Genomic DNA, 25,741 nt, shown 5'->3' on the forward strand with positions numbered 1-25,741 from the left:
TCCCCACGTTGGAAAATGTTGGCTTTATTTATTTTTTTAAAACAGATTCCGCAGCAGGGGGTGAATTCTCTGCACCCAATTCCATACCTACAGGATCACGGTTCTTTCCCCACAGCGCACAAAAGAGCGCAAGCTAATGCCCCAAAGCAGAGACATATCTGATGAGACCCCTGTATTACCAGATTGCCAAAGAGGAATATAGACTCAGCATGATGTTGCTCTGAGACTTAAGGATGCAGCTGGCTTCATATTGGTTTATGAACTGCAGGCACTCCTCAATGGGCCTGTAATCAAACCCTGCAAAAGAAATGGGCCTCAGAGAAGCCATTCCACTCAACAGCACTTAACAGGACAGTGTCGGAACAGAAGAGACCTCACAACAGCCATTCACCTGGGTGTGTTTGGTGACAAGGACCTTGGGTTGTCAGTTTAAATCATGGCTGGATGCTGACTGAATCTGGCATTTTTAGTGAAGCACCATGTCCCTGGTGCCATCAGAAAGCATCAAGAATGAGTTAACATGAAGACATCAGTTACCTTTCCTCCTAGAGGAGGCATCCTTACCAGGTGGTGCTCCCTAAGAATAAACCCCTGCACCCCATAGTGGTCTACTCAATGCTAAGGCCATGGCTTTAGGAGATGAAGTTTGTTTTTTGATCAAGTAGGTCCTACAAAAACATATTTTCCCTTATGATGTTTTGCCCATTAATAAGAAATCCTGTTGGTTCCCTGGCAAAAGCCAGACCTAGGGTAGCTTCAAAACCACCAACCCTAGCTTGTAGTGTAGAGGTGGAAACCAGACAAGCTCATCCTGTTGGACAAAGTCAGCACTGCTCTGTGTGCTTCCTTTAAGTAAGTCAGCAATCTGTGTGGCATGCAAATTGGTCCCATCTAATACCTGATCAGCAGCCAAAAATCAGCTTTCAGAACTGTCCAAAAGAAATAAAAATGGCCTGTATAGGTCAACAGAGATTTTCATTCCTTACATTAAAACTCAATATAAAAAACTCATGGTAGGAAGAGCAATGACTCCCCTCTTCACACACTAAGGTCCCAACACAAGAGAAACTGAGAGGGCCTGAGAAAGGCACGGCTGCATGAGAGGCTAGCAGATGCCTTTCCAAGTTGTGCTCTTTTCTGGCCATCTCGGAGTCCCCTTGAACCATCTCAGTCTAGGCGTGCAAGAACAGAGCACCTCAACATTTCTGATGCTCTGCTTCATGACGATGTCGTCTCCCTTTTACATTTAGGGCGTAAGCTCTTTGAGACAGAAACGGTCTTTGCTCTGTGTTCATACAGCGCCTTGCTCAATGTGGTCCTGGTCTGTGAGTAGAGCTCCTAGGTTATAGCCACACAGATACTACTAATGGCCATAGTGGATACTGCTGGTAACACAACCCTCCCAGCCAGTGTAAACACTGCATTAAGTGCCTCTTCCCATCATGAAAACTGCATGAATCCTGGCAGAGGATAGCAGTGTCTGGCCACCCTTCTTAAACTCCAGACAGCACTTACCAGCATCACAAAGCAGCAGGTCTAAACAGGCTGAATAGAAACATGCCAAGACCATGATGCTCTCCTCTTGAGTAGCCAGTTCCCACAGCCACTCTAAGACTCTGATGCATTGGGTGTACCTACAAAATAAGACCTACGAGCTCTAAGAGTCATTATAAACTACCCCTTGAGACCCTGTTGCGCAGCGGGAAAGTCCTAAGGGAGCTCTGACCCTAACATGCTAGCAGTAGTTGGCGTCAGGGCTGGTTCGACAGCAAGCCTTTCCAGCTTGCTGTATCATACTGTTGATCCCGGCCAGGTTAAAATCAATCCACGCCTCCCCCTCCATCTACGTCCACCAATCGCACCATCTCTCGGACCCTTCTTCCATCTCCGTCCTGTCTTTCTTACGCCACCCCATTTGCCCATCTACATGCATTCGTCCATCTCTCTTTATAAATCATCTTGACCAACACAACATAAATACCCCAACTCTAGCGAGTTAACACAGCCAGATGAAATGATGACAGTACTTGTTCTTCAGGAACGCAGATTTGAAGAGAACCGAAAGAACCAGGCAGTGGAGGCTGGTTTTCCGGAGCCGCACACACATTGTATGAGCTTGAAAGCCTGTTGAAGAAAGAATACATATGCCTGTATATATGGTGCGCGGGTTTATGTAAACTCTCCCTCCCAGCAAATGGTTAGAATGGACTCACCCAACTGGATGGATCGGGTCAGGTGACCCAAGCAGAGCTTGCTATAGGCCAGTGCCTGAGCTAACTGTGCTGTCATTAGCAACCTCTCCCTGGTGAAGGTGAAGTTGCACTGGGAACTTCTCTGGATAGCCATCATCTCGTATTTTAGCCACTCGTCTTTATAGCCCATACTTTGGGAGAACTGTGAAAAATCCATATATGTCGAAATGATCTAAGGCATTGAAAAGAAGATACGAAAATGCACCCTGCTGAAATTCACCAACCGTATAAAGAAAATAAAAGGCTGCTGAAGGAAAAGCCATGCAGCAGGCCAAGCAGGAGAAGACCCTAGTTTGGGAGCAAGCCTGGGGATCTTGCCCAAATAGAACATGGTGTCTCATTGTAGATGGTATGTTTAGGTGGAGAAAAATTTCCATATCTAGAGACATCAGCACTGAGCTGGAAGCAGCACCAGCTCAGTGGAGGTCTGGAGCAGGCTAACATGGGGCAGTGTGTTAAACATCACGCTGACTGACACTCAATGGTTATCTGATTGTCACAGAGACTTTTCTAATTAAAAACATAGAGAAAAATTTGACTTATGACTTTGCCCCCTGCTCTCAAGGCTGGGCTAATGGTAACTTCTCTTGCAGAAAGCTTTCTTTTTCTTTTTTAATTGCCAGCTCCGGTATAGTTTGCAATATGAAGACGCAAAGCCTTTCTGTTCTCGATCAACCCCACGCAGCAATACTGCCTGTGCCCAGAGACATTACCCCAGAGCATAAAATGGCCTCCTTTCAGAAGCCTTCTGGGAACTTCCCTCTTCTCAGGGATTATTACTTCTGGAGCCACGCTGATGCGTGGAGGATATTCGCCTGGAGAGGTGAGGTAGCTAGACCTTTGCCATCTATACCAGGACTATTAGGAAAGGGCCCACACACCTGCATCTTGTTCTCAGACTCATCTGCCAAATTTATTTCCATCAGGGCTGCCAGCCGGGAGTACTTCCTGTTGGTGGTAGAGTCCAGGCTGTAGGACTGCCAGAGCAAGGAGAGGCAGTGAATCTGCTGCTGCAGGACAGCTAATGCCTTCCTACTGGAGAGACGGCGTTAGATGTTAGCGGTCACAGCAAGTCAAATGTATACGGTAACTGCTAATGAAATAATGAGAGATCAAGCAAAGGGGCCCATTAGAAACTCTCTTGAACACAGAGTGCCAATCAGGCCTATTGTGTTCAGTTTCCATGGTGACATTTGCAAATAGCTGCTGGCCTGGAGGGCTAAGACCCACAATCATCTGGCTGAGATTCCACCTCTTACTCTGTGTGTTGGGCCTGACGCTGCTGAGCATGATACGCAGAGTGTTTGGATTCTTCGAGTAACGAATGGAAGAAGGCTCCGAGCCAGGTACGGGGAAACCCCTTGTGCAGTAAGCAGAGGGCCCTCTTGATCAGTCTCTTGGCCAGTGCGATTTGGCCCATGTTGAAGCAGACCTGCATGGGGAGTGACTAGTAAGGCAATCGCTGCAACCACATCCCTGTATAATTGCACCTAGAGTCTGACGAGGTCAGGGAGGCTGAATGACATTTTCCTCATTTTAGGATAAAACATGGTTGAAGTGGGGTCCTGTAGACAAATTGACCTGTAGGTGCCCAACAAGGGAATAATGGGGTACTGTGTATCTGTCTGTCTAGGTTCTATTCTGGTCCCTGCTAATATCTGAGTGCCTCACAAACATTGCAGGAATCAAATCGGGAGGTAGGAAGATTTGGAGATGCCACTGTGGCAAGGTCAGCCTCCAAAAGGAGATGGTGGGGTCTGCAGCTGAAAGGGAAGTTTGCAAACCCAAAGCCAGGAGCAGATACAGGGGGGGGGGGGGAGGGAAGATACTGTGTATTCCTTGGGTTGCTGCTGGTACTTGCTCCTCCAGGAAGCCGGGATCCAAGAGAGCTCTCAGATTGCACACTTTATTAGCAAACTGCAGCAGCCCCGGCAGTTAAACGGCAAAAGCAGGTGGGCTTCTGATTTTGCTCCAATCTTTTTTAAGGTGGCAGTGGTGAGATGGATGGGTGGTGGAACCCTGAGGGGTTTGCACAGGATTTGGGGCTCATGGGTAAGGCGGAGAGCAAGAGTCAGAAATCCCGTGAACCAGGTCGGTCATCTTTAGACATCCTTCAGCATCTACCTGGTTCCTTACCTCTCCCCTGAGGCTGCAGAAAGTGGCTTCCTCAAACTGGTTGATCTTCAGTTTAGGTCTCTGCAGACAAGGGAACACTGCCAATGCTGACAATTCCTGTAGGCCACTTGCTTTCTTCAAATACAAGTATGCCTCAAGCAAACACAGAGAGATACAGTGAGAGGCTGGGCCATCGCCTACCCAGAACACACAACTCTGACCCCTCCACCCCCTACTTATTAGCCAGAGGAAACTTATCCAGGGCCAGCTTTAGGGTTAGGTCAGCTAGAGATGCAGGAACATATGGAGGCCCACTCACCATATAATTGTTGGATAAATATAAGGAAGCAGCCGCAGACTCCAGAAGATAATAAAAAGCCCTCCTTCTGTCTTTCACCATCAGACAATGGCGGGCTAGGGCAGAGACCACCAATTCCACTCTCTCTCCACATTCACAGGGTGCCAGGTTTGTGGCTTCCTCTTTGCCACGTTTATGGTACTTAATCAGCTTGTCCACCCTGTCCAGGAACTCCTGTTCAACTCTATGGTGAGAGAGAAGAGAGGGTGAGCCCGCTGTAGCCCAAATTGAAAATCACTAAAGGATCCCCTGGGGATGATCCCATCAGGGCCCAGTCCTCAGTATCCCCATGGGCATAGGGGCACCCCTACTGCAGAAAATATGAAACACTCCAAAATGTAACTGAAAAAAAATATTTCATTTCCTTTAAATTGACATAAAAATCCCCAAGTTGTCTGGCATCACCCACCAACTGAGGAAGGATGGGCTTCCAGTTAAGACATGGGACTCGGAATCAGGAGAACCAGGTTCAATTCCCCACTCTGCCACTGACTGCCTGTGTGACCTTGGGCAAATGCCTCTGTTTCCCCATCTGTAAAATGGGGATAATAGTAATGCCATACCTCACAGGCTGCTGTGAGGTTAATAAGGTGCCCAGATACTATAGTGGTGGGGGCCAAACCTAACTAGATAGAAAATCCAGTATGAAGCATTTATACCACTATCAAAAATCCAGTGTACACAGGCTCCCGAACAGCAATCAAGAATTGCAACATAGGCATTTCCAGACTGGATCAAACCAGGACCAGTATCAGGTTTGCAATAGCAGCCAGCAGGTTATATGTCTCCAGAAGGTGTGAGAACCCCGCAGCAGGCAGATGTGGGATAATCTGTTCCCCCACACCTGTTCTCATCCTGGTCTCTCATAGACAGAGATTGGCTAAAGCATGAGGTTTTATCCCCTTCCTAAATTTGTTGGCATTAACTATTATAACTCTGGACATTATTGTTACTCATATAAATGTCCACGCCCTTTCTGAATCTTGCTAAACTCTTGGCCTCAGTGACTTCCTATAGCAATGAGTTCCAGTTATGCGCTGGGTAAAAAAAGCAGGGTTTTTTTTTATTTCACTGAATGTCCCCTTGTTCCATTGCAATGAGAGGGGAAGAACAGAAACTCCTAATCTGCCTTCTCTAGACCATCGATTACTTTATATGCTTTTATTATGTCCCCTCTTGATCCCAGTCTGTTCAATCTCGCTTCATATGAGAGTTTTGCCAGGCCCTTAATCATTCCTGTCACCCTTCTCTGAACCCTGTCTAATAATTGTACAATACCCTTGCAAAAAGCAGCAATAACTTGTTATCATTGACCCAGGGCCTGATCCTAAATTCGCTGAGGTCAGTAGGAGTCTGCCCATTAATTTCTATGGGTTTGGGATTAGTCCCTGGCTGAGCCAGATCTGAACTAATGGCTTGGAGCTGAAAAGTTCTGTTATCCCATTTCCAGTCCCAGTCTCTTGAGCAACCTGTTCCCAAGGAATTAACTTGCTCTTTAAGAACACAGGTGATCAAAGATCCCCCCCACCACCATACCGGAGATGATCATCTGGCAACACCTGTTTATTCATGGCTGATTTTGCCCTGCACTGTAAATTATCTGAAAAGGAAGTTAAAAAAAAAAGGATTAAATGAATCATGTTCTAGCTTCCAAAATTTACTCTGTGGTTTAGGAGAGGGTATCCTTCACTTCCTCAGCTAAACTATTGTGCTGTGTTCCTGTTAAACAGAAGTGGGTATGACGTGATGCCTTTGTTTAAATTATATATCAGCTAATTAAATCTGTAAAATTGCCGTGAGTGTTCAGCGAGAGGGACTGGACATTACGGACAGATGTCTCTGGGGAACCTGGCAACAGGGAAGGCAAGGTTTAGACTAGCAGAGTCTCAAGGAGTTTGCTGGTGAGGTGGACAGACTGGTGTGGCAGGGAACTGACACACAGTTTGTGCTCCAGCAAACCTCTCTCTTGCTGAGGCAGATGGGTAGCACAGTGGCTTAAGATTCTGGGCGCCCCGGGAGAGTGTCACATCTTGTGCAAGTCACTTAGGCTCTCTGTGCTTTAGTCCCCCATCTGCTGTGAGGAGAACTACAACTGAAAATCACAAGGCACTCAGATACTGTGGTAATTGGAGCCAGGTAAGTATTGACACAGCCATAACAACAGATAGGCTCATCTCTCTCTATCTCCCCCTTTCAAAGCCTCCCCTCATTCTAACAGCGTTGCCAGCTGGGCAGCCAAAGAAGTTTTACCTTCACATGAGGCCATGGGAGTTTCTATGGCAAGTTCCTGCCCCAGAGAGGCATCGGTCCTCTCTGGTGCATCTGAAACAGACAAGACAAAATAACTTCTGAATCTGAAATGCTCCATACAGGTATCGCTATCTTCCTGCAAACAGAGACTGGGGTTGCACTAGTGACCAGGTTTGCCTACTACAAACACATAAGCTGGGACTTTATTTTAGATCTGTGTGTTTGGTAAGTTAGGAAGCTGTCTGTGGTTCCTCTACCCCCTTATGTGATGCTCAGCACTGGAACTGCATCCAAGAATGCTCTAACCTGCATACAAGAAGCATCTGGATATTTGATATATTAGAAACCAGACATGGCATCAGATAAGCCTGACACAGTCAGCCAGCCAGGTGACCTAGTTCCGTATTGGCTATCTGGGTTGCAATGCAGATTTCCGGCTGGCTAATGTATCACTAGTCTTCCAGTTTGTCATTTGTTTGACAGAAGTAGGAAACACATTTGCAGAATTTCCAAAACTGGAAATATCAGATGGACAACCAGCACCTTGCAGGGTCTAGTACAGGGGTTCTCACAATGGGGCTCAGGACCCCTTAGGGGGTCACAAGGTTATTACATGGGGGGTTGCTAGCTGTCAGCCTCCACCCCAAACCCCGCTTTGCCTCCAGCATTTATAATGGAGTTACGTTAAAAACACTTTTTTATGTATTTATAAGGGGGGGTCACACTCAGAGGCTTGCTGTGTTAAAGGGGTCACTGGTACAAAAGTCTGAGAACCCCTGGAAGAGAACAGGAGATCTCAAGACACTGGGGCTATCATTCAACACACTGCAGTGTTATGCTCCAGAGACTGCAGGTATCATCTTCATCCTCTTACAGGCTATCCCATGCACTAGTGTGAACTACAGCCTCCAGAAATGCCAACACCCTGCAATGCATTGTCAGTCCCCCTATGCTATTTCCGAACTTCCGTTTACCTTGTGCTAAGCTTGTCTGAAGCCTCTTCCCGGTTTCTTCAGAAAGCACCTGAGCCGTGCCCTTGGTCTTACTGCCCTGTCCCAGCAAAGAGGCTTCATTGCTCATCTGGGTGTCCAGGGCATAGCGGTGGAAGGAAACGAAATCACCTCCACCGCAGCTTCTGCATTTGTGAGCCTTGTGCTCCAGGAAGGTGGCACATTTGAGGTGCAGGGCCTTCTTCTGATCCCCCAGCCACAGCTCATAGGCCCCTTCTCGCAGCAGGGGAGTGCAGAACCGCATTGCTTGATCCTGCTGCAACATCCCCAGCTCCTCTTGCAGGCTGAAGCTTGGAGCAGCGGCACCGACATCTGGAAAGCAGCAATAATTCCTTTATTGCATGATTGATTCAGATTTATCTGACTGGAAACCACTTAAACTGGCTGTTCTTCTGGGCAGGGACCTGTCCTTTTTTCTTTGTTGATTTTCTTTACACATCCAGGGAGCGGTATAAAGAAATAATAATAAAGCAGATCCAATGAGATTACGATGGCTGTAGATCCTCATGCAAAATTCTCCTAAGCCTCCCAAGGAGTAATTTTCCCGGCACTTATGAACACAAAATATGATGTGGCATTTCAACTGCCATCACTGGCCAGAGACTACGTACATGGGGCCTGATCCAAACTCCAATGAAGTTAATGGAAGGAAATACTTCCATTGACTTGAACGGGATTTGGCTCAGGCGCACAGGGACAAAACAAAGTGACATTAGCCCATCATTTCCGAGGTATGGCCAAAAGAGAGAGGAACAAAAGCGTTCCCAGGGAACAATGGGGGTTCTGGAAACTAAAAACCCTGCTCACCTTCAGAGTCCTCTGGCCCCAGGGATTGCATCGTCAGGGGGCCCAGATGTGTGTGTAAATGGCAGGAACCTACTGCCTGTGTAGCTCTGGTTTCTTTTCCAACATACTCAAACACGTGGGAACAGATCAGGCTCATGAGTGTCTCCTCCATCTTCTTGTTTGTCCACTCCGGGAGGATGTACAGCAGCAGCTCTGGAGTAAACGTATGGCCAATGACAGCTGCACATTTAACTGCCATCTGCTCAGAGGGGCTCAAGCTGTCCAACTGGGCCACAGCAATCTCTGCAGACAAAAAAGGTCAATCTGTTAATCACTTCCTCCCATGAATATATTAACTCATAGGATATTATTCAGTTGGTAGCAATCTCTGGGATGTTGCATAGAGTTCCAGACAATGATTTTCAATTCCCATTCATGCTCATTTTATATCAGTGTAACTCCACTGACTTCAGTGATTGGCATAAGTGAATCAGGCCCAGAGTGTGGTACCTAGTAAACAAAGTCAGATGAAACTGGAACGCGAGCTGTGTGGAAGCCTGCTCACTCCTGTTTGTTTTGTACAATAGGTGCCTCCTGTATAAAGACTGTGATTCCATATATTATGGACCCTCTGGTCTTTAGCCTGAGTCCATTCCAGGATAGCAGCAGAATCCTGTCTGGATCCCTGACCTCTTCTTTCTGTACAAATTAATACATTGAGGGAGCCCCCTCTGTGAACACTGTTGCCTCGGGCAACTAAAAAGAAATCCCAGAGTGCAATTTTGCACTGACCTGAAGTGGGTTCGAGGTACTTTGTGACCAATCATTCAAGTCCATTTGGACATGATAAGGCATCAGCTGGTGACTCAGAAGACCCAGACTCAGTTCCCTGTCACAGACCTACAGTGTGACGAAGCATAAGGCAAGTCACTTACGTTTCTCTGTGCCTCAGTTCCCCATATGTAACCCAAGAATAATGCTTCCCTAGCTCACAGGGGAGCTGTAGAGCTAAATACGCTATGGATCATAAGGCACAGATACTGTGGCAGTGAAGACTGCATGAGTACCTAGGCAGATAAATAAGCGGAAAGAATGGAGCTTGATTTGGACTGTGCACCCAAAAAGCACCACGGGTGAATGCAGTAGATACCCCTTTTATTGAAAGCTCCACACTATCTCAGTCTAACAGAGTTCCCAGAGTCTTTAGCCCTCCTCTGTGATGAGCCCCGGATCTCAGACCTGCACTGCGGCATTTAGCTCCCTAGGTCTTTTTCATTTGTCTCTGACCGCTGCCTCTGAAGAGACACGCTGAGCACCAGCCAATCAGCTGCTCACCTTGCAGCCTCGCCGGGAGTAGAACAGTGTCCAGGTCCACACCCGTCCTGACGGTACAAACGTAAAGCTCTTTGTTTTCCTTGGAGGAGACAAGAGGCGCTCTGTAGGGTATCGATTTCACAGCACTGACTGTGTGGAGAGAAGGAATCATTTGGAAACATTTTACAGTTTGAGCTCATTTTAAAACACACACACACACACACAAATTAAACCATGAGCTAGTGAGAGCTAAAGAACTTGTGCTGGTTTATTTAGTCTTCTGCACTATAGATATTAGAAAGGTCTCTGTAAAACTCATCTTTCTTTCCTCAGCATTTATTCCATCTGTCAGAAAATGCAAACTGCAGGTACTTTGATACAGGGACTGATAGATCTGAGGTCAGTCTAGTTTCTAAGCATCCTCGACAGCCTTTGCTGAAATGCTATTTTGAATCTCCCAACAAGCCACATCGCCTCAGATGAATCACGTCCGCACCAGACCACACTACAGGAGCTGGTTTCCCCCTCTCCAAGCAATGGAAGCGCATCTAGGCTGCGAATGGCAGCGCCGCGGCACGTATCACCTCCTCTTCAATGAGAGCAGCTCCTGCACTAAAGTCCAGAGCCAAAAGAAAGTTCAGCTGAAGACCGAGTCAACCCAATCTGATGTTAGATCATCCCCAAGTGAAATGTTTTTAAAAAGTTGGTGGCTCCGTGAGTTAAAGAAGTTTCCTTTCAGCCAAGATTGCATTTCTGGTCCTGGGCAGGATAGATTCAGAGTAGCAGGCTACAGGTAGAGAAGAACCCTATAATCTATTCTATTCTATGTGTATCCTTGTGAATAGCTCACTGGAGGAGGACTGTGAAACCTGGGTTCTGTTTCCAGCTCTGCCACTAGCCTGCTGGGTGACCTTGGGCAAGTCACTGCGTGTTCTGTGCCTCGGTTTCCCATCTGTAAAGTGGGGGTAATGATATGGAACTTTGCAAAATCCTTTGAGAGCTACTGATGAAAAGTGCTATAGAAGAGCTAGGTATTATTCTATTCTATGGAGGTTCCTATACTGTCCTTACCATAGTATCTAGGTGCCTTCCAGTAGCATATGAAGGGACGTGAGCATGAAGGTGATAACTTCTACTCACACTGAGCTCGATTTGAACCAGGGACACAGAAGTGAAAAGCTCTCTATTCTGTTAGCCTCAGAGACTGAGGGGAAAGGCTCTCTGTTCCCTTAGACATCCCCTAAATTATCCAGACCTGCTCCATGTCTCCCAAGACCCAGCTAATATGAAATAGGGATGTAAACTGGAATTCTGAGTCCTCTGGCTGGGAACAGAGCCATGGGATTTAGATGAGTTAAGAAGGTGTATCGTACTAGACAGCTTATCCCACTCATCCTCTTCCTTCTCCTCCTCTGGGATGCGGCAAAACTCAAGAACCCCATTAGCATGGAGGTCCGTCAGTAAAGCTTCACAGTACAAGGGGACCCCAAAGCTTCTTTGTATGAGGAATCTAAAGAAAGGAGAAAGCCCAACACTTACTAATACAAGCAGCTTCTCAGTGGTAATATGGAATTTAGCACATTTAATATATTTTTAAATAGCTGATTTTGTTTATCTTTTTTTCCCATTTATGATGCATCGATTATCAGGAGGGAAAGCTAAGCAATAAAGGCCAAGACCCTGGAATGAGCAACTGGTCCAGAAGTGGGAGGAACAAATAGAATAGGAAATCCTCAGGAGATGAAGGATTGCCCTAAATTGTTTGTCTGGTTTAGCTGGTGAGCTGAGAAGGGTTTTCAAATTAAATTCAGATTCAGGAAACCGCTTAAGCGGGTGCTTAAGTCCCATTGCAGTTGATGGGATTTAAGCACATGCAATGAAAATGTGCTTAAGTGCTTTCCTGAGTCAAGACCCAGATCAGTAACAATACCAGGGCATACTTTAAACAGTGCTGGCTAAAGTTTAGAGCAGGGGCAGGGAATAAGGACTTCTATTCCCAGTTTGACCAGGCTCTTAAGGCTTGATGTCCCTCCCTGGTGGATTTGTTCCCCTCCACTTGCTAACGCAGATTAGTTGGGTGATAAGGGCACTTACGTTTCCATCTCTCTGGGAATGCTCACCACCCCAAGGGCCTGACGGGCCATCTCCAAGAGTTTGGAAGGCTCCAGTTCCCGGAGGACAATGCCAGTGGTCTTGGGGCTCTTCATGATGCCTTCAGCAGAAGCACAAGGGAGCAGCTCTTTGGAGGCAAAGGGAGACAATGACAGGACTATAAAGATGGGGACACTCAAGAGGAGTTTTGCCAAAAAATCCCAGGAGGTAGCATCGATGTACTGGGCTTCATCAATGATGAAGACCAGTGTCGCTTCTCCCGCTGCCTGAAAAAGAAAAGGGACGAGATCAGCGCATTTGGCCAGGCTTCAAGAGGAGAGAAAAAGAGCCAAGACAGACCAGACAGGGGTTTGCTTCATTTCTTTAAGCTGGGTATTTTTAATTGACATCAGTTCAACTCTCCACTGATTCCTCCCTGCACCTGTTGAGCCTGAAGGTTAAAACTCCTCAAGCTACTTCCTCGGTTTGCATAAAACAGCGTAGCTCTGTTGAGGTCGATGTTGAGGTCAGGTTAAACCAGGTGAGAATCTGGCCCCATATTTCTAACCCAGCATTTAACTGGTAAGGAGATGAACCTTTTTACCAGTTTTCAAGGCAGGAACAAGCGCTATGCGAGGTGATTTTCAAGGGCACCCAGCTGATTTAGGAACAGAAATCCCAGTGACTTTCAACAGGACTTGTGCTCCTAAGAGACACAGCTGCTTTTGAAAATCCCAGCCCGTGTATTCAGGAAGGGCCTCCACCAAGCATCTCAGATTCAGGGAAGACATCCCTATTGAGTCTTTGGGGAAGATAGTCCAAGTGGATAGTCATCCATTAAAGTAAAGCTGTTTGCTAGCCATGCCTTTGTAACCCACTCAGGGTGGTGCTCTGTACCCTCTAGTGGTGGGCTGGGCCACATACAGCGCTTGATGAACCTTCTACAGCCACAGCTGACAGAGCTGGATCTACACTCAGGCAACAGGTGCTCAACCCATGTTCTATCCCCACAGCCGATGACCTATCCAGGGGCACGGTTTAACACCTGCAAGCCCAACCTCTCACTTGTACCTAGTTTGGGATGTCTGTTCACCTCATTTATATGGTGATGGGGTTCGCTCACCTTCCGCAGGACTCTGAGGAAAAGCATTTCCTCTTCTTTTTGCTTTGTCTCATTGTCCATGTGAGAAACCTCAGCTGACATGGGGAACTGGTCAGGAAGACACCAGCACAGTTAGCAAGAGACGCAGCATGCTTGGGAGTTAATGCATATTAGCAGAAAAGCAGCCAAGAACAAATTTCCAGTGCAGCAAGGTGTACATGCATTGCTCGTCGCTTTTTTTCTTTTTTTTTAAATAAACCTTTCCCTGTGGAGACCTAATTACTCAGGATTTGTCATGGGACACCCAATGGAACCTTTTGCTTCCTAGGCCACCGGCTTGAACTTGACCCATGTCACTGTGATGTTCCCATCTGGCCACTGTTTGATGAACTACATTACATGAATTTGCTGGCTCTTAGTCCGATACCTAGCAGGCAGTTATCCACATCACAAAGGTCACCACCCACCAGTGGCATCGCCGCTGTCCGTCAACGGCACTCAATGATGAAATCAGCAAGAAGACACTTCTGCATGCATTGAACTCCCTCCCTCACACACCCCCTTGCCTTGGGCTGGATTGCTCCCCTCCATAAACCCCTCACCAGGTCTCCCTCAGTGCTCTTTAAGGGGTAAGAGCTGTGCCCCCAAAGCAAGACTGAGACTCAAGGAGCTGGCATCAGAACAGCAATGAGGCTAATCTCAGGCAAAGGTGAACAGAAGGTTGCCTAATTCCGAACTCACAGCACGTCAAGGAGGTTTTGAATTCCTTGAGGTCACTGGATGCTCCAGACAAATTCAGGGAAATTTAGTAGCTGTATCCAATGTACCGGTCAGTCCCATCTAGAACAGTGAAAACGTTTTGGCTTTCTGATTTGGAAATTTGATCCTGGCCACAATTTTGACATTTCTGCCAGTGAAATTCAAGGCAAGGATGATAGATGCTGAGACATGGGCCTGGCAGAAATGAAGGAATCAACTGAACCCCCCGCTCCTTGTAACCGGCTCATGTACAAAGTGGTTACACATCACTGGGTCTTCTCCCAGAGAGCAGCTGCTTTCCCCATTACCTTCACAAGGAACTGATTATTGAGGAGACAGTAGAAGGTCTCATCCCACAGCCCACTGAGCTTGCTTTGGAGGATGTCTTGTCTCTTATAAGGTCTACAGGCATCAATCCCGAAGAATATGGCCATAAGTGACCGGATAGCATAGAAGGACTCCTGGATATCTACTTTGGACAGCTCCAGTGCTATCACTCTGTGTTGAAAATTATTATTATTATTTGTGTCATGGTAGCACCAAGGAACCCCAGTCACGGCCCAGGACCCCATTGTGCTAGGCACTGTACGAACACAGACTCAAAGGTCTCATTCTATAGAGCGTCCTCTGAGCAGCTTGTGAAGCTTCTTAGAGATCTGCCCCCATCCTTGATTAGAAGTGTCTGACAGAAACTGTGTCGGGAGGGCAGGGGGCAGATGCAGCCTCTTGAGTGGTATATGGGCAAGCTAGATACACCCAACACAGTACGACATATGATGGTGGTGAGCCATAGATTTTAAACCCTGAAGAAACCATTATGATCATCTGGTCTGACTATAACTATAAAACATAACTTTAACAGTGCACAGGCCATAGAATCTCGCCCACTGATTCCTGCATCAAGCCCCTGACTTCTGTGTTCAGATTTGGAGCTGGCTTCTTGGGGAAAACATTCACTCTTGATTTCATACCCAGCACATCCTGCTATTCATGTCTGTTTTTCACTGACATAGGGAGCAATTCTGCCTGCAGAAGCAGCCACAGGGAATAGAAAGAAGGCCACCTAAACTACAGGACAAATAGAGGTGGGAGATCACATGATGGGATCACTGGCAGCTGAATTACCCTCCCCTCCAGTGTTGGCTCATTGAGGCGATGAGGATGGTATTTTATCCATGATAACGGAGCCCTCACTGGTGAGACCCAGATACAGGTGAAGGTGCTTCACGTGGCATTTTGTCACCGGTCTGAGCTCACATGACGGTCACCAAGAGCCACTGAATAAGTGGTTACACTGAATGACTGTGGTGGTATCATGATGAACACACACTGCAACCGTCGCTCGTGACACCCGCCGGAAGGGTTGATCTGGCTCCACGGATGAGATTGTTGTGGGGAGGAGGCGCTGAGAGAGACAAAAACACCCTAGCAAATACCTTCCCCTGAAACTCAAAAACAATTGCCTAGGAGGTTCAGATAAATAACTACACATAGATAAGACCCTGCTTTATCTTAGGGGTGTATTAAGTCTAGGATACACAAGTCAGGATTGAGGAGCCTTTGCAGAACTGTGTGGTGGCCCAAGACTGGAACAGGGATGCTACTAAGCAAAGTTAAGAGAACTGACCTGTGATTTTCCTCCCTGGCTAAGTAGTCTATTTCAGCAATTAATCGGCTTTTTCCATAGCCCGTAGAGCCTTCGTACATAACAACACGGCCTTCTCTGTGTCTCATAAATTCTTGCAGTGCAGCCTGGAAGATTCTGATCTCTTTCTTGCGACCTTTCAAGAGGAAGGCATTTTATAGACAGTATACTAGGGTATAGGACATTGTTCTTCCTAGCCATGCAGTGGAAGTGGCTGTCTCTAAAATGCTACTTCAGACATTGGTCTTAGGGGGTTGTTCAAAAGCAACAAGAAAAAAAACACTCCAACATGCCGTGGGCCTAAGTAAACCCTCTCTGGGGTGTGTCCAGCTCAGGGGCCATGAGGAAGAGCTCTGGGCCTGAGTTCTAATCCTACATCTGGCATTGCACTGTGGTGCCATCAAGCAGACGAGCTAGCTTGTGAATTGTCCTCTCTCATTTTATAGGTTGCATATCTGTGTCAATCACAGGTGCCTTGCAACCAGTTGGGCTGCTGGCCTACAACCCTTTATCTTGCCTGCAAAGATAAGCATCAGAACTGTGGACACATGGGAACAGGAGAGGGGGAAAATCAGAACTGATATTTTGCTTTAAACAAAAACATATGGCTCTTACTTTCCCTGATGTTGTTAGATGGCAACTCCCCTGCCTGTTTATCCCCATGTCCTTCCTCCCACCATTGCATCCCTTCCTGACCTTCAGGGATGTTCTGCACATTATTAATACCGTGCCAGGAGGATAGATCCACCTACCCAGCAAGGGTCGATTCCCATCCTTCTTCCTGGTAAAGCCCGACTTTCCAAACATTCTAAAAGGAGGAAGGATGGCAAGAGTCAGTGATCACCTACCTGGACTATCAGATGCTAGGTAAGAAATAAAGAGAACAGAAGAAAGAATTTCAGAAGCTCCATGAACCCATCTGGCTGCCCAGAGGCGAAATGAAAGAGTTAGATGGGCTCATTCATTTGCTGCATACAGCCCATTCTTAACCCCAGTGGAAATGCAGGTGGTTGGAGGACATTTCAGGCAGTTGTTTGGAGAAGGATAGTGGTTCTCAACCTTTTCCTTATCAGAACTCCTTCCATCTAGCTGGGAACAAGTCAGGTCCCAGCTTCTATTTAGCAAGATGGGAAGGGCACGGTGGTCCCAACCATCTACGCCTGTTTGCAAGCTCTCTGGGATTGCTTACCCCTGGGTAAGAATATCCAGCCTTTGAGTTAACAGAGTTAGATTTTCCCTTCTCTCTTGCTTGTACTGGAAGGAGCACATAGGAGTGACTTACAGGTTTCTCTTTCTGCCGAGATATTCATAGGTTACCCCAGGGCTCATGGCATCGCTCATCTCCTTCTCTGGAAGCTTCTTAAAAAAACAGCCGGGCAACCCAGATTTTGAGTAAGTCTCTTCATCACATGATATCATCCCTGGATAGTGTGTCAGCATCCTGGAGGCCATCTTAACCTTCGAGCCAGTGACTGCATCAGGAATAGAGTATGGGGAAAGGCTGTGAGCAATCTAACGGATTCACACACACACACACCACAGCTAAGTCCTATCCTACCTGTATATTCTTGTCTAGGACGCATGCCAGCAACTCCGCAGAACGCTACTCCACTTGTAATCCCAATGGAAACAAGCCTAAAATAGAGTAAGAGCAACATGGAATCAGCCGTCTCCTGCTAACACTCTCCATAGCTATAACTTTCTCACCCTCTTTGCTTTATTAGTGATCTAAACTCACTACAGGGCTTGCCACTACTGTTCTGGGCCTGTGATAAACGATTGGCTCATCCACTGGCCAATTAACACTCGGTCCCCGTAATGTCATGAAACACTTTTGTTCTATGCTGATCTCAGAGCAATGGTAGTTTTCACAGGACTGGCAGGCTGGTGATTGGGGATATAACGGCACTGGAGAAATATTATCCCAAGTAGTAATCAGTTCCTTTCCAGAATAAAACACCCAGTGAACATCCAGAATTACAGTGGTAATGATAAAAAAAAAAGTTTTGGAAGGGTTATAAACCTTCCTGCATCAAGGTACAAGCCAATCTCTAATTAATGGGCAAGGTTTCCCTTTGAGCAGGTAACCCCATAAATGCAGGGCTCTTGCATCTTCCTCTGAAGCAGCAATGGTCAGAGACAGAATATGGGACTAGATGGATCCCTGATCTGATCCAGCCTGGGAGTTCCTGTGTTCCTAACACATTTACTTTCAGATATTTTTCTTGTTATTTCTGGTTGTCAATACCCATGACAACCTGTGTCGCTGTACAGCTCCCACTTGTGACCAGCACTGGAATTAAGCCATGACGGAGTCACATTTTCTCAAGCAGCGGTCAGTGTGATCCACGACGAGAGGTTAAAACGAATGAATGTTTCTCTCAGACCCCCTGCAAGTCTTGGCAGCTCAGTTCCAACAGTGCATTGGACCAAAGAACAAAAGAAAAACACAACGGACTCTGGTCCACTAGAAGATAACAGCCAACTACTGCTGCCAGCTAACTCCCTTAGCTCAGTTGGTAAAAGTCAGTGCTGTAGTGCTGAAGATCCCAGGCTGGGAGCCTGCTGATGACCCAGGCAGAGGGTCATTGCACTTACTCAATTTTTATGAGATTCTTAGAGCAGAGATTAGAGATGCTAATTGCACTATCTAAGGCATGGGTGCTCTCCTCCTCCCTCTTATCACCAGGCAGCCCAAAGACACACAGAAACGTGCAGCCCTGTGTTGAAGGACAGAAAAGGAGAAGTGGTTAAAAGTAGATTAATAAGTAACCCAAGTATTCTATTAAGGATATGCCAGAGGGGCTCAACCCAGTTGTGTCTTCAAACATCCAAGACTTCCTTAAATGCTTGAATTCTGAAAAGCTACAGGCATGATGCATTTTGCATGAGGTTACAAAGAGTTTGGGAACAAAGAAGGCTGAGGAAAAGGATGGTCCTGTGATTAAGGCTGGGCCTTAACAGATCTGGGTTTGATTCCCAGCTGCCTGGCAGACTCCCTGTAAAAAACGGGGCAATGATATTTCCTTTCTCCCATCCGTTGTCAGTCAGGACAATAAGCTCTTTGGGGCAGGGACTATTTCTTACTATGGAGTATGGCCAGCGCCCAGCACAAATGGGCCCCATATCTTAGCTGGCCTTTCTATGTGCTGCTGTAATACAAACAAACAACCACAATGGTAAAAGCGCTGCTCAGGCCAAAAGCACCAGGTATCCCACTTGCTCACAAACATCAGTTGGTTCTTACTATTGGACAGATGCCACTGTCTGAGATTTTCTGTGCCTGGCTGGCAGCTGAATGGTCCCCACCCATGCCATCCTAGTGGGCATGCCTCTCCCTAATTCTCACAGTGATCCCTATGCCAGCTGGGTTGCATTTCACAGAGCAGCTAAGCCCTGCTTTACTCACTTTGCCAAACGTGGAGATTTTGATAATTTTGCCTCTCCAGCCCTCCATGATACCAGAGATGCTCACAGTGGCATCCTGGACCAATTTGCACAGCTCTGTCATTTTTGTGTTCTCGTGAAATTGCAGCTTGACAGAGACCGCGGTTACCAGTCGAAGTTCAGATACAAACTCCAGTGGCTGATTGTCGTCAATCTGGAAGATAAGGAACATGGGGGAAAGACTCAGTTCCTCCATGCGCCTGGGATTTACTCTCTTCATTGCCTCGGGTGGGGATTCACTGGGGAGGAACAGCACGTATCAGAACAGAAACATCAGCATCTTACCTTCTTCAGAACATTTCCCAAGACAAACCTCCGCAAGGCCAGCTCGAGTCCATGACTGGAAGCCAGTGCCACAGCATTTCTCAGTAGGACTAGGAAAGGAATTTATATGGTTTAAGTCAGCGGTTCTCAAACTTTAGCAACCCGAGGACGCCCATTTTGATTTAAATTTTTTTTCACAGACCCCCCAAGCACTTTGCTCAGCCCCAGGCCCCACCCCCACTCCACCCCTTCCCCCAAAGCCCTGCCCCCTCTTCCTGCCCCTCTCCACTCCTACCCTCCTCTTCCCCGCCCCATCCCTGCTCCTCCCCCTCCCTCCCAGTGCCTCTTGCACACCAGGGAACAGCTGTTCTCTCAGCGTGCAGGAGGCGCTGGGAGGAAGAGGAGGAGTTGAGGGAGGGAGAGGGAGGAGTTGATCAGCATGGCCCGTGGACCCCCTGGAGTACCCTTCGCAGACCCCAGTTTGAGAAACGCTGATTTAAGTTATCAAGAGGCAAAGGTGGGAGGAGAGAAAGGGGGCAAAGGCCTCTCCCTATTCCAGGGATCCTGCATTCTTGTTGACTCAGACGCTGAATGCGAGGATCTCACCTTCATCGTTTGGATAATGCTGTAGATGGTCTATGCACTTTTCAAAGTGTTCACCAAAATCAGGTGGGTGGAAAATCTTTAGGTATTGCAGCTGAGTACACAGAAAAAATTATAGACAGAATGTCATTTCCCCAGAGTCTGCTCAGTAAAAAATACATCAACAGATGCTGGAATAACCCAGGATCTCATCCTTCACTATGGTCATCATGCCTAAATTGCATCCCAAACTAAGTTTATCATTCCCACTATTGACACCTTCCTGGCTATATTCAGCCCGCTTCTGCCAGAAGTTAAAGGTTCTGGATTTGCAAAGGGGCTGAGCGCCTGCCCCCTCCTCATTGACTTCCCTAGGATTTGTGGGTGCTCAGCTCTTCTGAAAATCAGGCCAAAAGGCCCTGGCATGACACAGTGTACTGACCCCATCTGGTGATCATCAGAAATTGGGAAGAACTGCTAGCCTTAAAAGTAAATCAGTTGCTCAAATTTCCCTCAGAGGGAAGGTACCCTGCAGCAATTTAGCACATGCTCAGCATAGCATGGGGGAATAGAACTCACAATCTTTGGCTGTAAAAGCACAAGCTCAGCTCAAGAAAAAGTCCCATTAGCTAACAGAAAAGGGAACCCTATGAACACAAACCAGCCTGATATATGTTGGCTAATGGACTGATCCAAAGCTCACTGAACTCAATGAGGCTCTCCTCTTTTGACATCAGTGGACTCCATATTACGGACTTCACTGCATAGTAATTGCAAAAGCACTATGGGGCTCCTACCTTCCTGGCTTTTTGGCCTTTAAGCATTTCTGCTTCTAACACGTCCCGGTCACAGAGCTCCCAGCAGTTCGGTGATAGAATCACCTCACGAGCTTGTGCCAGGCTTTGTGCCAGTCTCACATCATCCACTTGCTGGCCAGTCACCAGCCAGTACTGACGCATCTCATCACCGACAATGAGCTGAGACACGTGGCCTGCAGACAGCCCTGAAAGGAAAAGAAAAAGACAGTTACCTTTTCCGTAAGTGGTGTTCTTCACGATGTGTTGCTCATGTCCATTCCATATTAGGTGTGTGTGCTCACTTCCACTCCTGACGGGGCCACAGTCGGTCCCCTACAGATGCTGCTAAGAGAAAAACTTCCAGCACCCGTGCATGTGTCGAGCACACACACCTAATATGGAATGGACATGAGCAAGCACTCAGAGAAGACCAGGTGAGCTGCCAATATGTTTCTTCGGAGCTGAGGTTGCCGTCACATATTTCTTCCATTAGGCATCTGTACCGATCTTCAGTCGGAGCTCTGGGCCCACTTCCGTGTAGCTAAACCTGAACTGCTTCTGCATCTCCAGGCTGCATTTTGCTGCAAGTGTAATGATGTCACTGAGCTGGCTTCGTTCGACCTTCCAGAGCACCAGCAATGCATCCCCTGCAGGGGAGAGAGCAGAATGGAAGGGGGCATGAAACAGAGATGGCTCTTTTCATGTGATTTCCAGCTGGTGAGACCCATGAAGGGCCTGATCCTGTCCCACTGAAGTCAATGGGAGCTTTGCCATTTTTTAACTCCAGTGGGTGGCAAATCAGGCCAAAAATACTGTAATAGCCACTGATACATTTCAAAGGCATAGTACAATGTGAGAAGTACCTGTGAAGTTCAAGATATCACCTCCGAAACAAAGCACATCTGAGGAACACAGAAAATGAATAAATGAGACAGAATGTAACGCCATCTTCATTATATAGCTGCTTTCATCCCAAAGAGCTTTACAAACTATAGATCTGCACAAGAACCACTTTGGCATTGCTGAGATAGGGCATAACTGTTTTATAACGCATAGAAAGACTGCATAACAGTGGGGTATGGAAAGGGGAAACAGCACTCTCATGGGATTCAGTGGGGGGAAATTATTCAAATATTTGCATTTTGGTAGTGCTCAGAGACCCTGCTCAGGCTTGGGAACCTCGTTGTGCTCAGTGTTGTATGAACATGGAGATTGGGGCAGGGTGTGCATCTAAGAGGAAGACAGAATCCAATTATTCTAACTGGAATTTGGCCAGCACCTTAGGACTAATAGCCCACAAATTCATATGCTTGCCAGGAGAGCTAACTGTCACACGTGATCAGGACCCCAGGATTTTCCATTTTCAATCAATGAACTAATTCCTTTATGGATGAGTGTGTGCCAATTTGAGCACGTCACCACTGAAGCCACTAACATGCCAGAGAACTAGAGCCCAAATTTAACTCACTCTCCAATACCACAACCACTAAGAAGAAAAAACAGGGATTTAGCTAGAATAAAAAAACACTATTTTTAAAACACATTTTCAGAAACACAGAAATGGCAGCCAGCAGGGCACATTATTTACAAACTCCTTAGGGTAGGGGTTGCATCTTCTTTAATATATTCCTCTGCAACAGAGCAATGCTGTTTGACCAAGAGTGAACATCTGCTGGCCCACCAAAGTTTCCTGGCTTACAGAGTTAAACACACCACCTCCACCCTCTGTACAGCAATGCTACGATCATCTCATTTCAGAGCTGGTTTCCCCGAAGACTCTAGTAACACCAACATAAGAAGGTTAATACTGTGGGTATATGAAGGCTATGCTAGAGAACTCCCACATAAAACTTAGCAAAAAGTAATGATAAAAGAGATGATAAAGAATTATTAGCAAATAAGCACTAATCTGCTGGTTAAGCAAAAATATGTTTAAGAGCACGACCTTTTGTTATAGCTGTGTAAGGTTGTTTTTAATCACATACGTGCTTATTATATAAAAATATCATAAAAAGCAGGGGAAAACAACAAACAGGAAGACGTGACAGGGTATAAAATTTAATAATGGTTGGTTGAAGACTTGTTTTGAACCCATGTTAAAAGTAGGTCAAAGTCGTTACGCTTCTTTCAAGGGTGCCCCAAATTTCCAACCGTAATTTGTAAGACTTGACAACCAGTTGACATTTGTTAGAGATTGGATGACACCAGCTATGCAGCTCAACTGCAAAAAAGAAGGGAGAAGGAGTCTACATAAAGCCCTGTGTAACAGCCCACCTTGACCCAGTGTGGCTTGGTACTCCAGAATTGGTAAATTAGCCTTTTCTGCCTGTGCTGTTTTTATTTACAATACACAGATTCCCCCTCAAGAGAAAAGATCTGAAACCTCCCTATGACAGAGAAACAGCCAGGTGGTGACAAAAAATAAAACTAATGCCCCTTCAAAGGTATTAAGGGGAGAGTTGCACCCCAACTCCTATTGACTCTGAGAGGTGGGCATCTTAACTGCCCCTCTGAAAGCCTCCTCCAACCCATTTACGGGAGAAACTTTCTTCTGCGCCACAAAAGCGACAAGTGGTAAGAGGTGTCCATCTAGTTACATTTGATCAGGATGACAATTGCTTTATGATATGTGGAGGGGGCAGTGAAGAGTTAGGTGATACTCCTGGAAGACCACCAAGAAAATAAAGGACCAGATGTCTCAGAAAGAACAGCATTTTGGCAGAATCAAGCTAATCTCCAATTCTCAGTTTCGTACAGCCCTGAACAGATACTTCACCTCTCCACCTTTCGGGTGAGGTAGTACTTACGCTCCATTATGCCTTCTATGTAATCATTGAGCATCTGGGTCAACTGTTCCATGCCACAGTTCAGGTCATTGTTTGTGTATAGCTTTTCAAGGAGAGCAGTTAATCCTGTGACACATGCAAAGACAGAAGGCCAAACCGTCATCCTGAGGGAGTTTTCAATATTGTACCAAAGAATAACGGACGCCTACCTAGGGAAGGGGCTATAAGTGGCAGGTCTCAGCTATTGCAGTCAAATACACTTTCCATTACAAATTATAAGAATAATGTAGGGTTTGTGGTGAGTTTGGTACTTATGAAATAAGAGACTGACAGTGCTTTCTAGAGACATGCATGCACCTTCTGTTTCAAGCCTTGGGATTCTTTGAAGAGCTCTATTGTTTGTCTTGAACTTTGTGAGCGCGCCCAGTGGAAGGATTAACACCCACTAAATCCTAGACCAGGGGTTCTCAAACTGGGGGTCAGTTTTCCTCAGGGGGTCGTGAGGTTATTACATGGGGGTGGGGGAGTCTCGACCTGTCAGCCTCCACCCCAAATTCTGCTTGGCCTACAGCATTTATAATGGTGTTAAATATATTTAAAAGTGTTTTTAATTTATAAGGGGGGGGGTCTCACTCAGAGGCCTGCTATGTGAAAGGGGTCACCAGTACAAAACTTTGAGAACCACTGTCCTAGGCTGAAGTTATCATACTCATTTCTAATCATGATGTTGGACAAACTGGAACCTTCCCATCTGCTCAGTGAAGCAAAGCTGCCTCGGGATGCAGCAGGGATTAAGGCCCATGACAGGTAGTCAGACTGGTTCAGTTGGAGAAGAGACACCACTTTCTGCCAGAATTTCACAAGGTCAGATCTCCACTTTGTCTAAAGAAAGGCAAAAAGGGATGAGCCTTCAAGGCTGGGAGCCCACTCAAGCAACTGGCAGAGAGGATATTAAACAAAAGGGTTCTTTTCAAGGACACTCATATAGCACTGATAAAAGAACCTAGATAAATAAGACACAAAAGGGAAGGTCCAGGAGTTTACTGAGGACCAGCCTTAAAGCCTGTAAAGCACCCCTTGCAGAGGGTGCCAGTGCCGAAAACCCTTAAAGGCAGCTGCTGACCAACTGATCAGCTCAAATGGTTGCCCCATCCACAAAGGGAGCACAGACAGAGATTTGCCACAGGCAGCCCTGTTCCTCACCTGTAATCTCCACGCAGAGCAAGACTCCATTGAAGGTCTCCATGGAAGGCAGCATCCGCCGGAGGGAGTGATTGTTATACACCAGCAGGTCTGGGAGCAGGGCAACCACCTGCACCTGCCTGGGAGGGAAGCTCACCTCCACCTCCTTCTTCCCAATTTCCTGAGAGGACTCCTTCAGCACCCCCATCCTCCCCACCTCCTGAGGTGGCCCACAGGAAAATGATGCCACCTCTACCAGCTGTGGGGTCCGAGCCATTATCTCCTGCTTTACCCTCTGCAGGGATTCATATGTCACCTTCCCACGCTGAGGGAACCAGCTGAAGCTTCCCCTGTCCCCTTCGCCCCACGGAGGGAATCTGTTTGGCACAGCCATTTCCCTCCCCTCCTGCAGAGACCAGCTCTCGCCCTCCACATCCCCTGCTCCACTCTGAGGGGGACTATGCGATGCCCCTGTTGTCCAAAGAGACTCGTCAGATGCTGCCGTGACCTTCACCACCATCTGAAAAGGCCCACTTGACATACCCATCTTCCCCCACTGAGAGGGCTCCCCTGCTGGGCCCATGTCCCCAACCCCCCACTGAGGGGTCCCAGCTGACTCCTCCATCTTCCCCCTGTGAGAGGACCCTGCCAACATCCCCATATCCCCAGCTCCTCTCTGAAGGGATCCATCCTGGGTGTTGCCCACCAATGCTTCCCTCCCATAAGCTGCCATCTTGGTGCCAGAAGCAGCTTCAAACACTCAAAAGTTCTGAGGTGAGTCACCCTTCCTCAGCCACTCGGAACTCCCCACTGGGAAGCCAGGCCCCCCCTCAGGGCCAATCAGAACTCCCCACTGCAGGGCCACACACCCCACTTCAGCCAATCAGAGCTCCCCCAGCCCATGACCTGTTAGCTGCAAGTAGCCGTTTAACCGTTATGGCTTGTACAGATTAGTCCACCACCCAATCAAGAGCCTCTACAAGGTACCACCCTCAGCAGCT

The 25,741-nt window shown here is 47.1% G+C and overlaps 1 protein-coding gene across 1 annotated transcript; it reads right to left on the reverse strand.

Moving 5' to 3' along the window:
* Window positions 1-175: 175 nt before the first annotated feature.
* On the reverse strand, window positions 176-24,948 carry LOC140901486 (adenylate cyclase type 10-like). Its single transcript, XM_073320412.1, has 24 exons — window positions 24,762-24,948; window positions 23,580-23,684; window positions 21,636-21,674; window positions 21,276-21,419; window positions 20,773-20,978; window positions 19,092-19,283; window positions 16,872-16,936; window positions 16,435-16,490; window positions 15,665-15,818; window positions 14,346-14,535; window positions 13,300-13,386; window positions 12,180-12,463; window positions 11,459-11,595; window positions 10,107-10,235; window positions 8,793-9,074; window positions 7,950-8,297; window positions 6,976-7,047; window positions 6,262-6,325; window positions 4,765-4,909; window positions 4,389-4,448; window positions 4,110-4,169; window positions 3,134-3,229; window positions 2,214-2,394; window positions 176-297 (listed from the first exon to the last, which is right to left on the reverse strand). The coding sequence occupies exons 1-24, from the start codon at window positions 24,946-24,948 to the stop codon at window positions 176-178; spliced, it is 3,405 nt and encodes a 1,134-aa protein (XP_073176513.1).
* Window positions 24,949-25,741: the final 793 nt, after the last annotated feature.

Source organism: Lepidochelys kempii, chromosome 21, assembly GCF_965140265.1.
Source record: "Lepidochelys kempii isolate rLepKem1 chromosome 21, rLepKem1.hap2, whole genome shotgun sequence".
Classification (NCBI taxonomy): domain Eukaryota; kingdom Metazoa; phylum Chordata; order Testudines; family Cheloniidae; genus Lepidochelys; species Lepidochelys kempii.

Bases quoted from the DNA above. Each gene is read 5' to 3' on its own strand.
- LOC140901486 (XM_073320412.1), bottom strand. From the start codon at position 24,948: ATGGGGGTGCTGAAGGAGTCCTCTCAGGAAATTGGGAAGAAGGAGGTG. The intron at 13,387-14,345 runs GTAATGGGGAAA...CTTCCTGACCAG, and splicing joins ATAATCAGTTCCTTGTGAAG to TTCCCCATGTCAGCTGAGGT. The intron at 10,236-11,458 runs GTACGATACACC...CTCTCCACACAG, and splicing joins TGAGTGGGATAAGCTGTCTA to TCAGTGCTGTGAAATCGATA.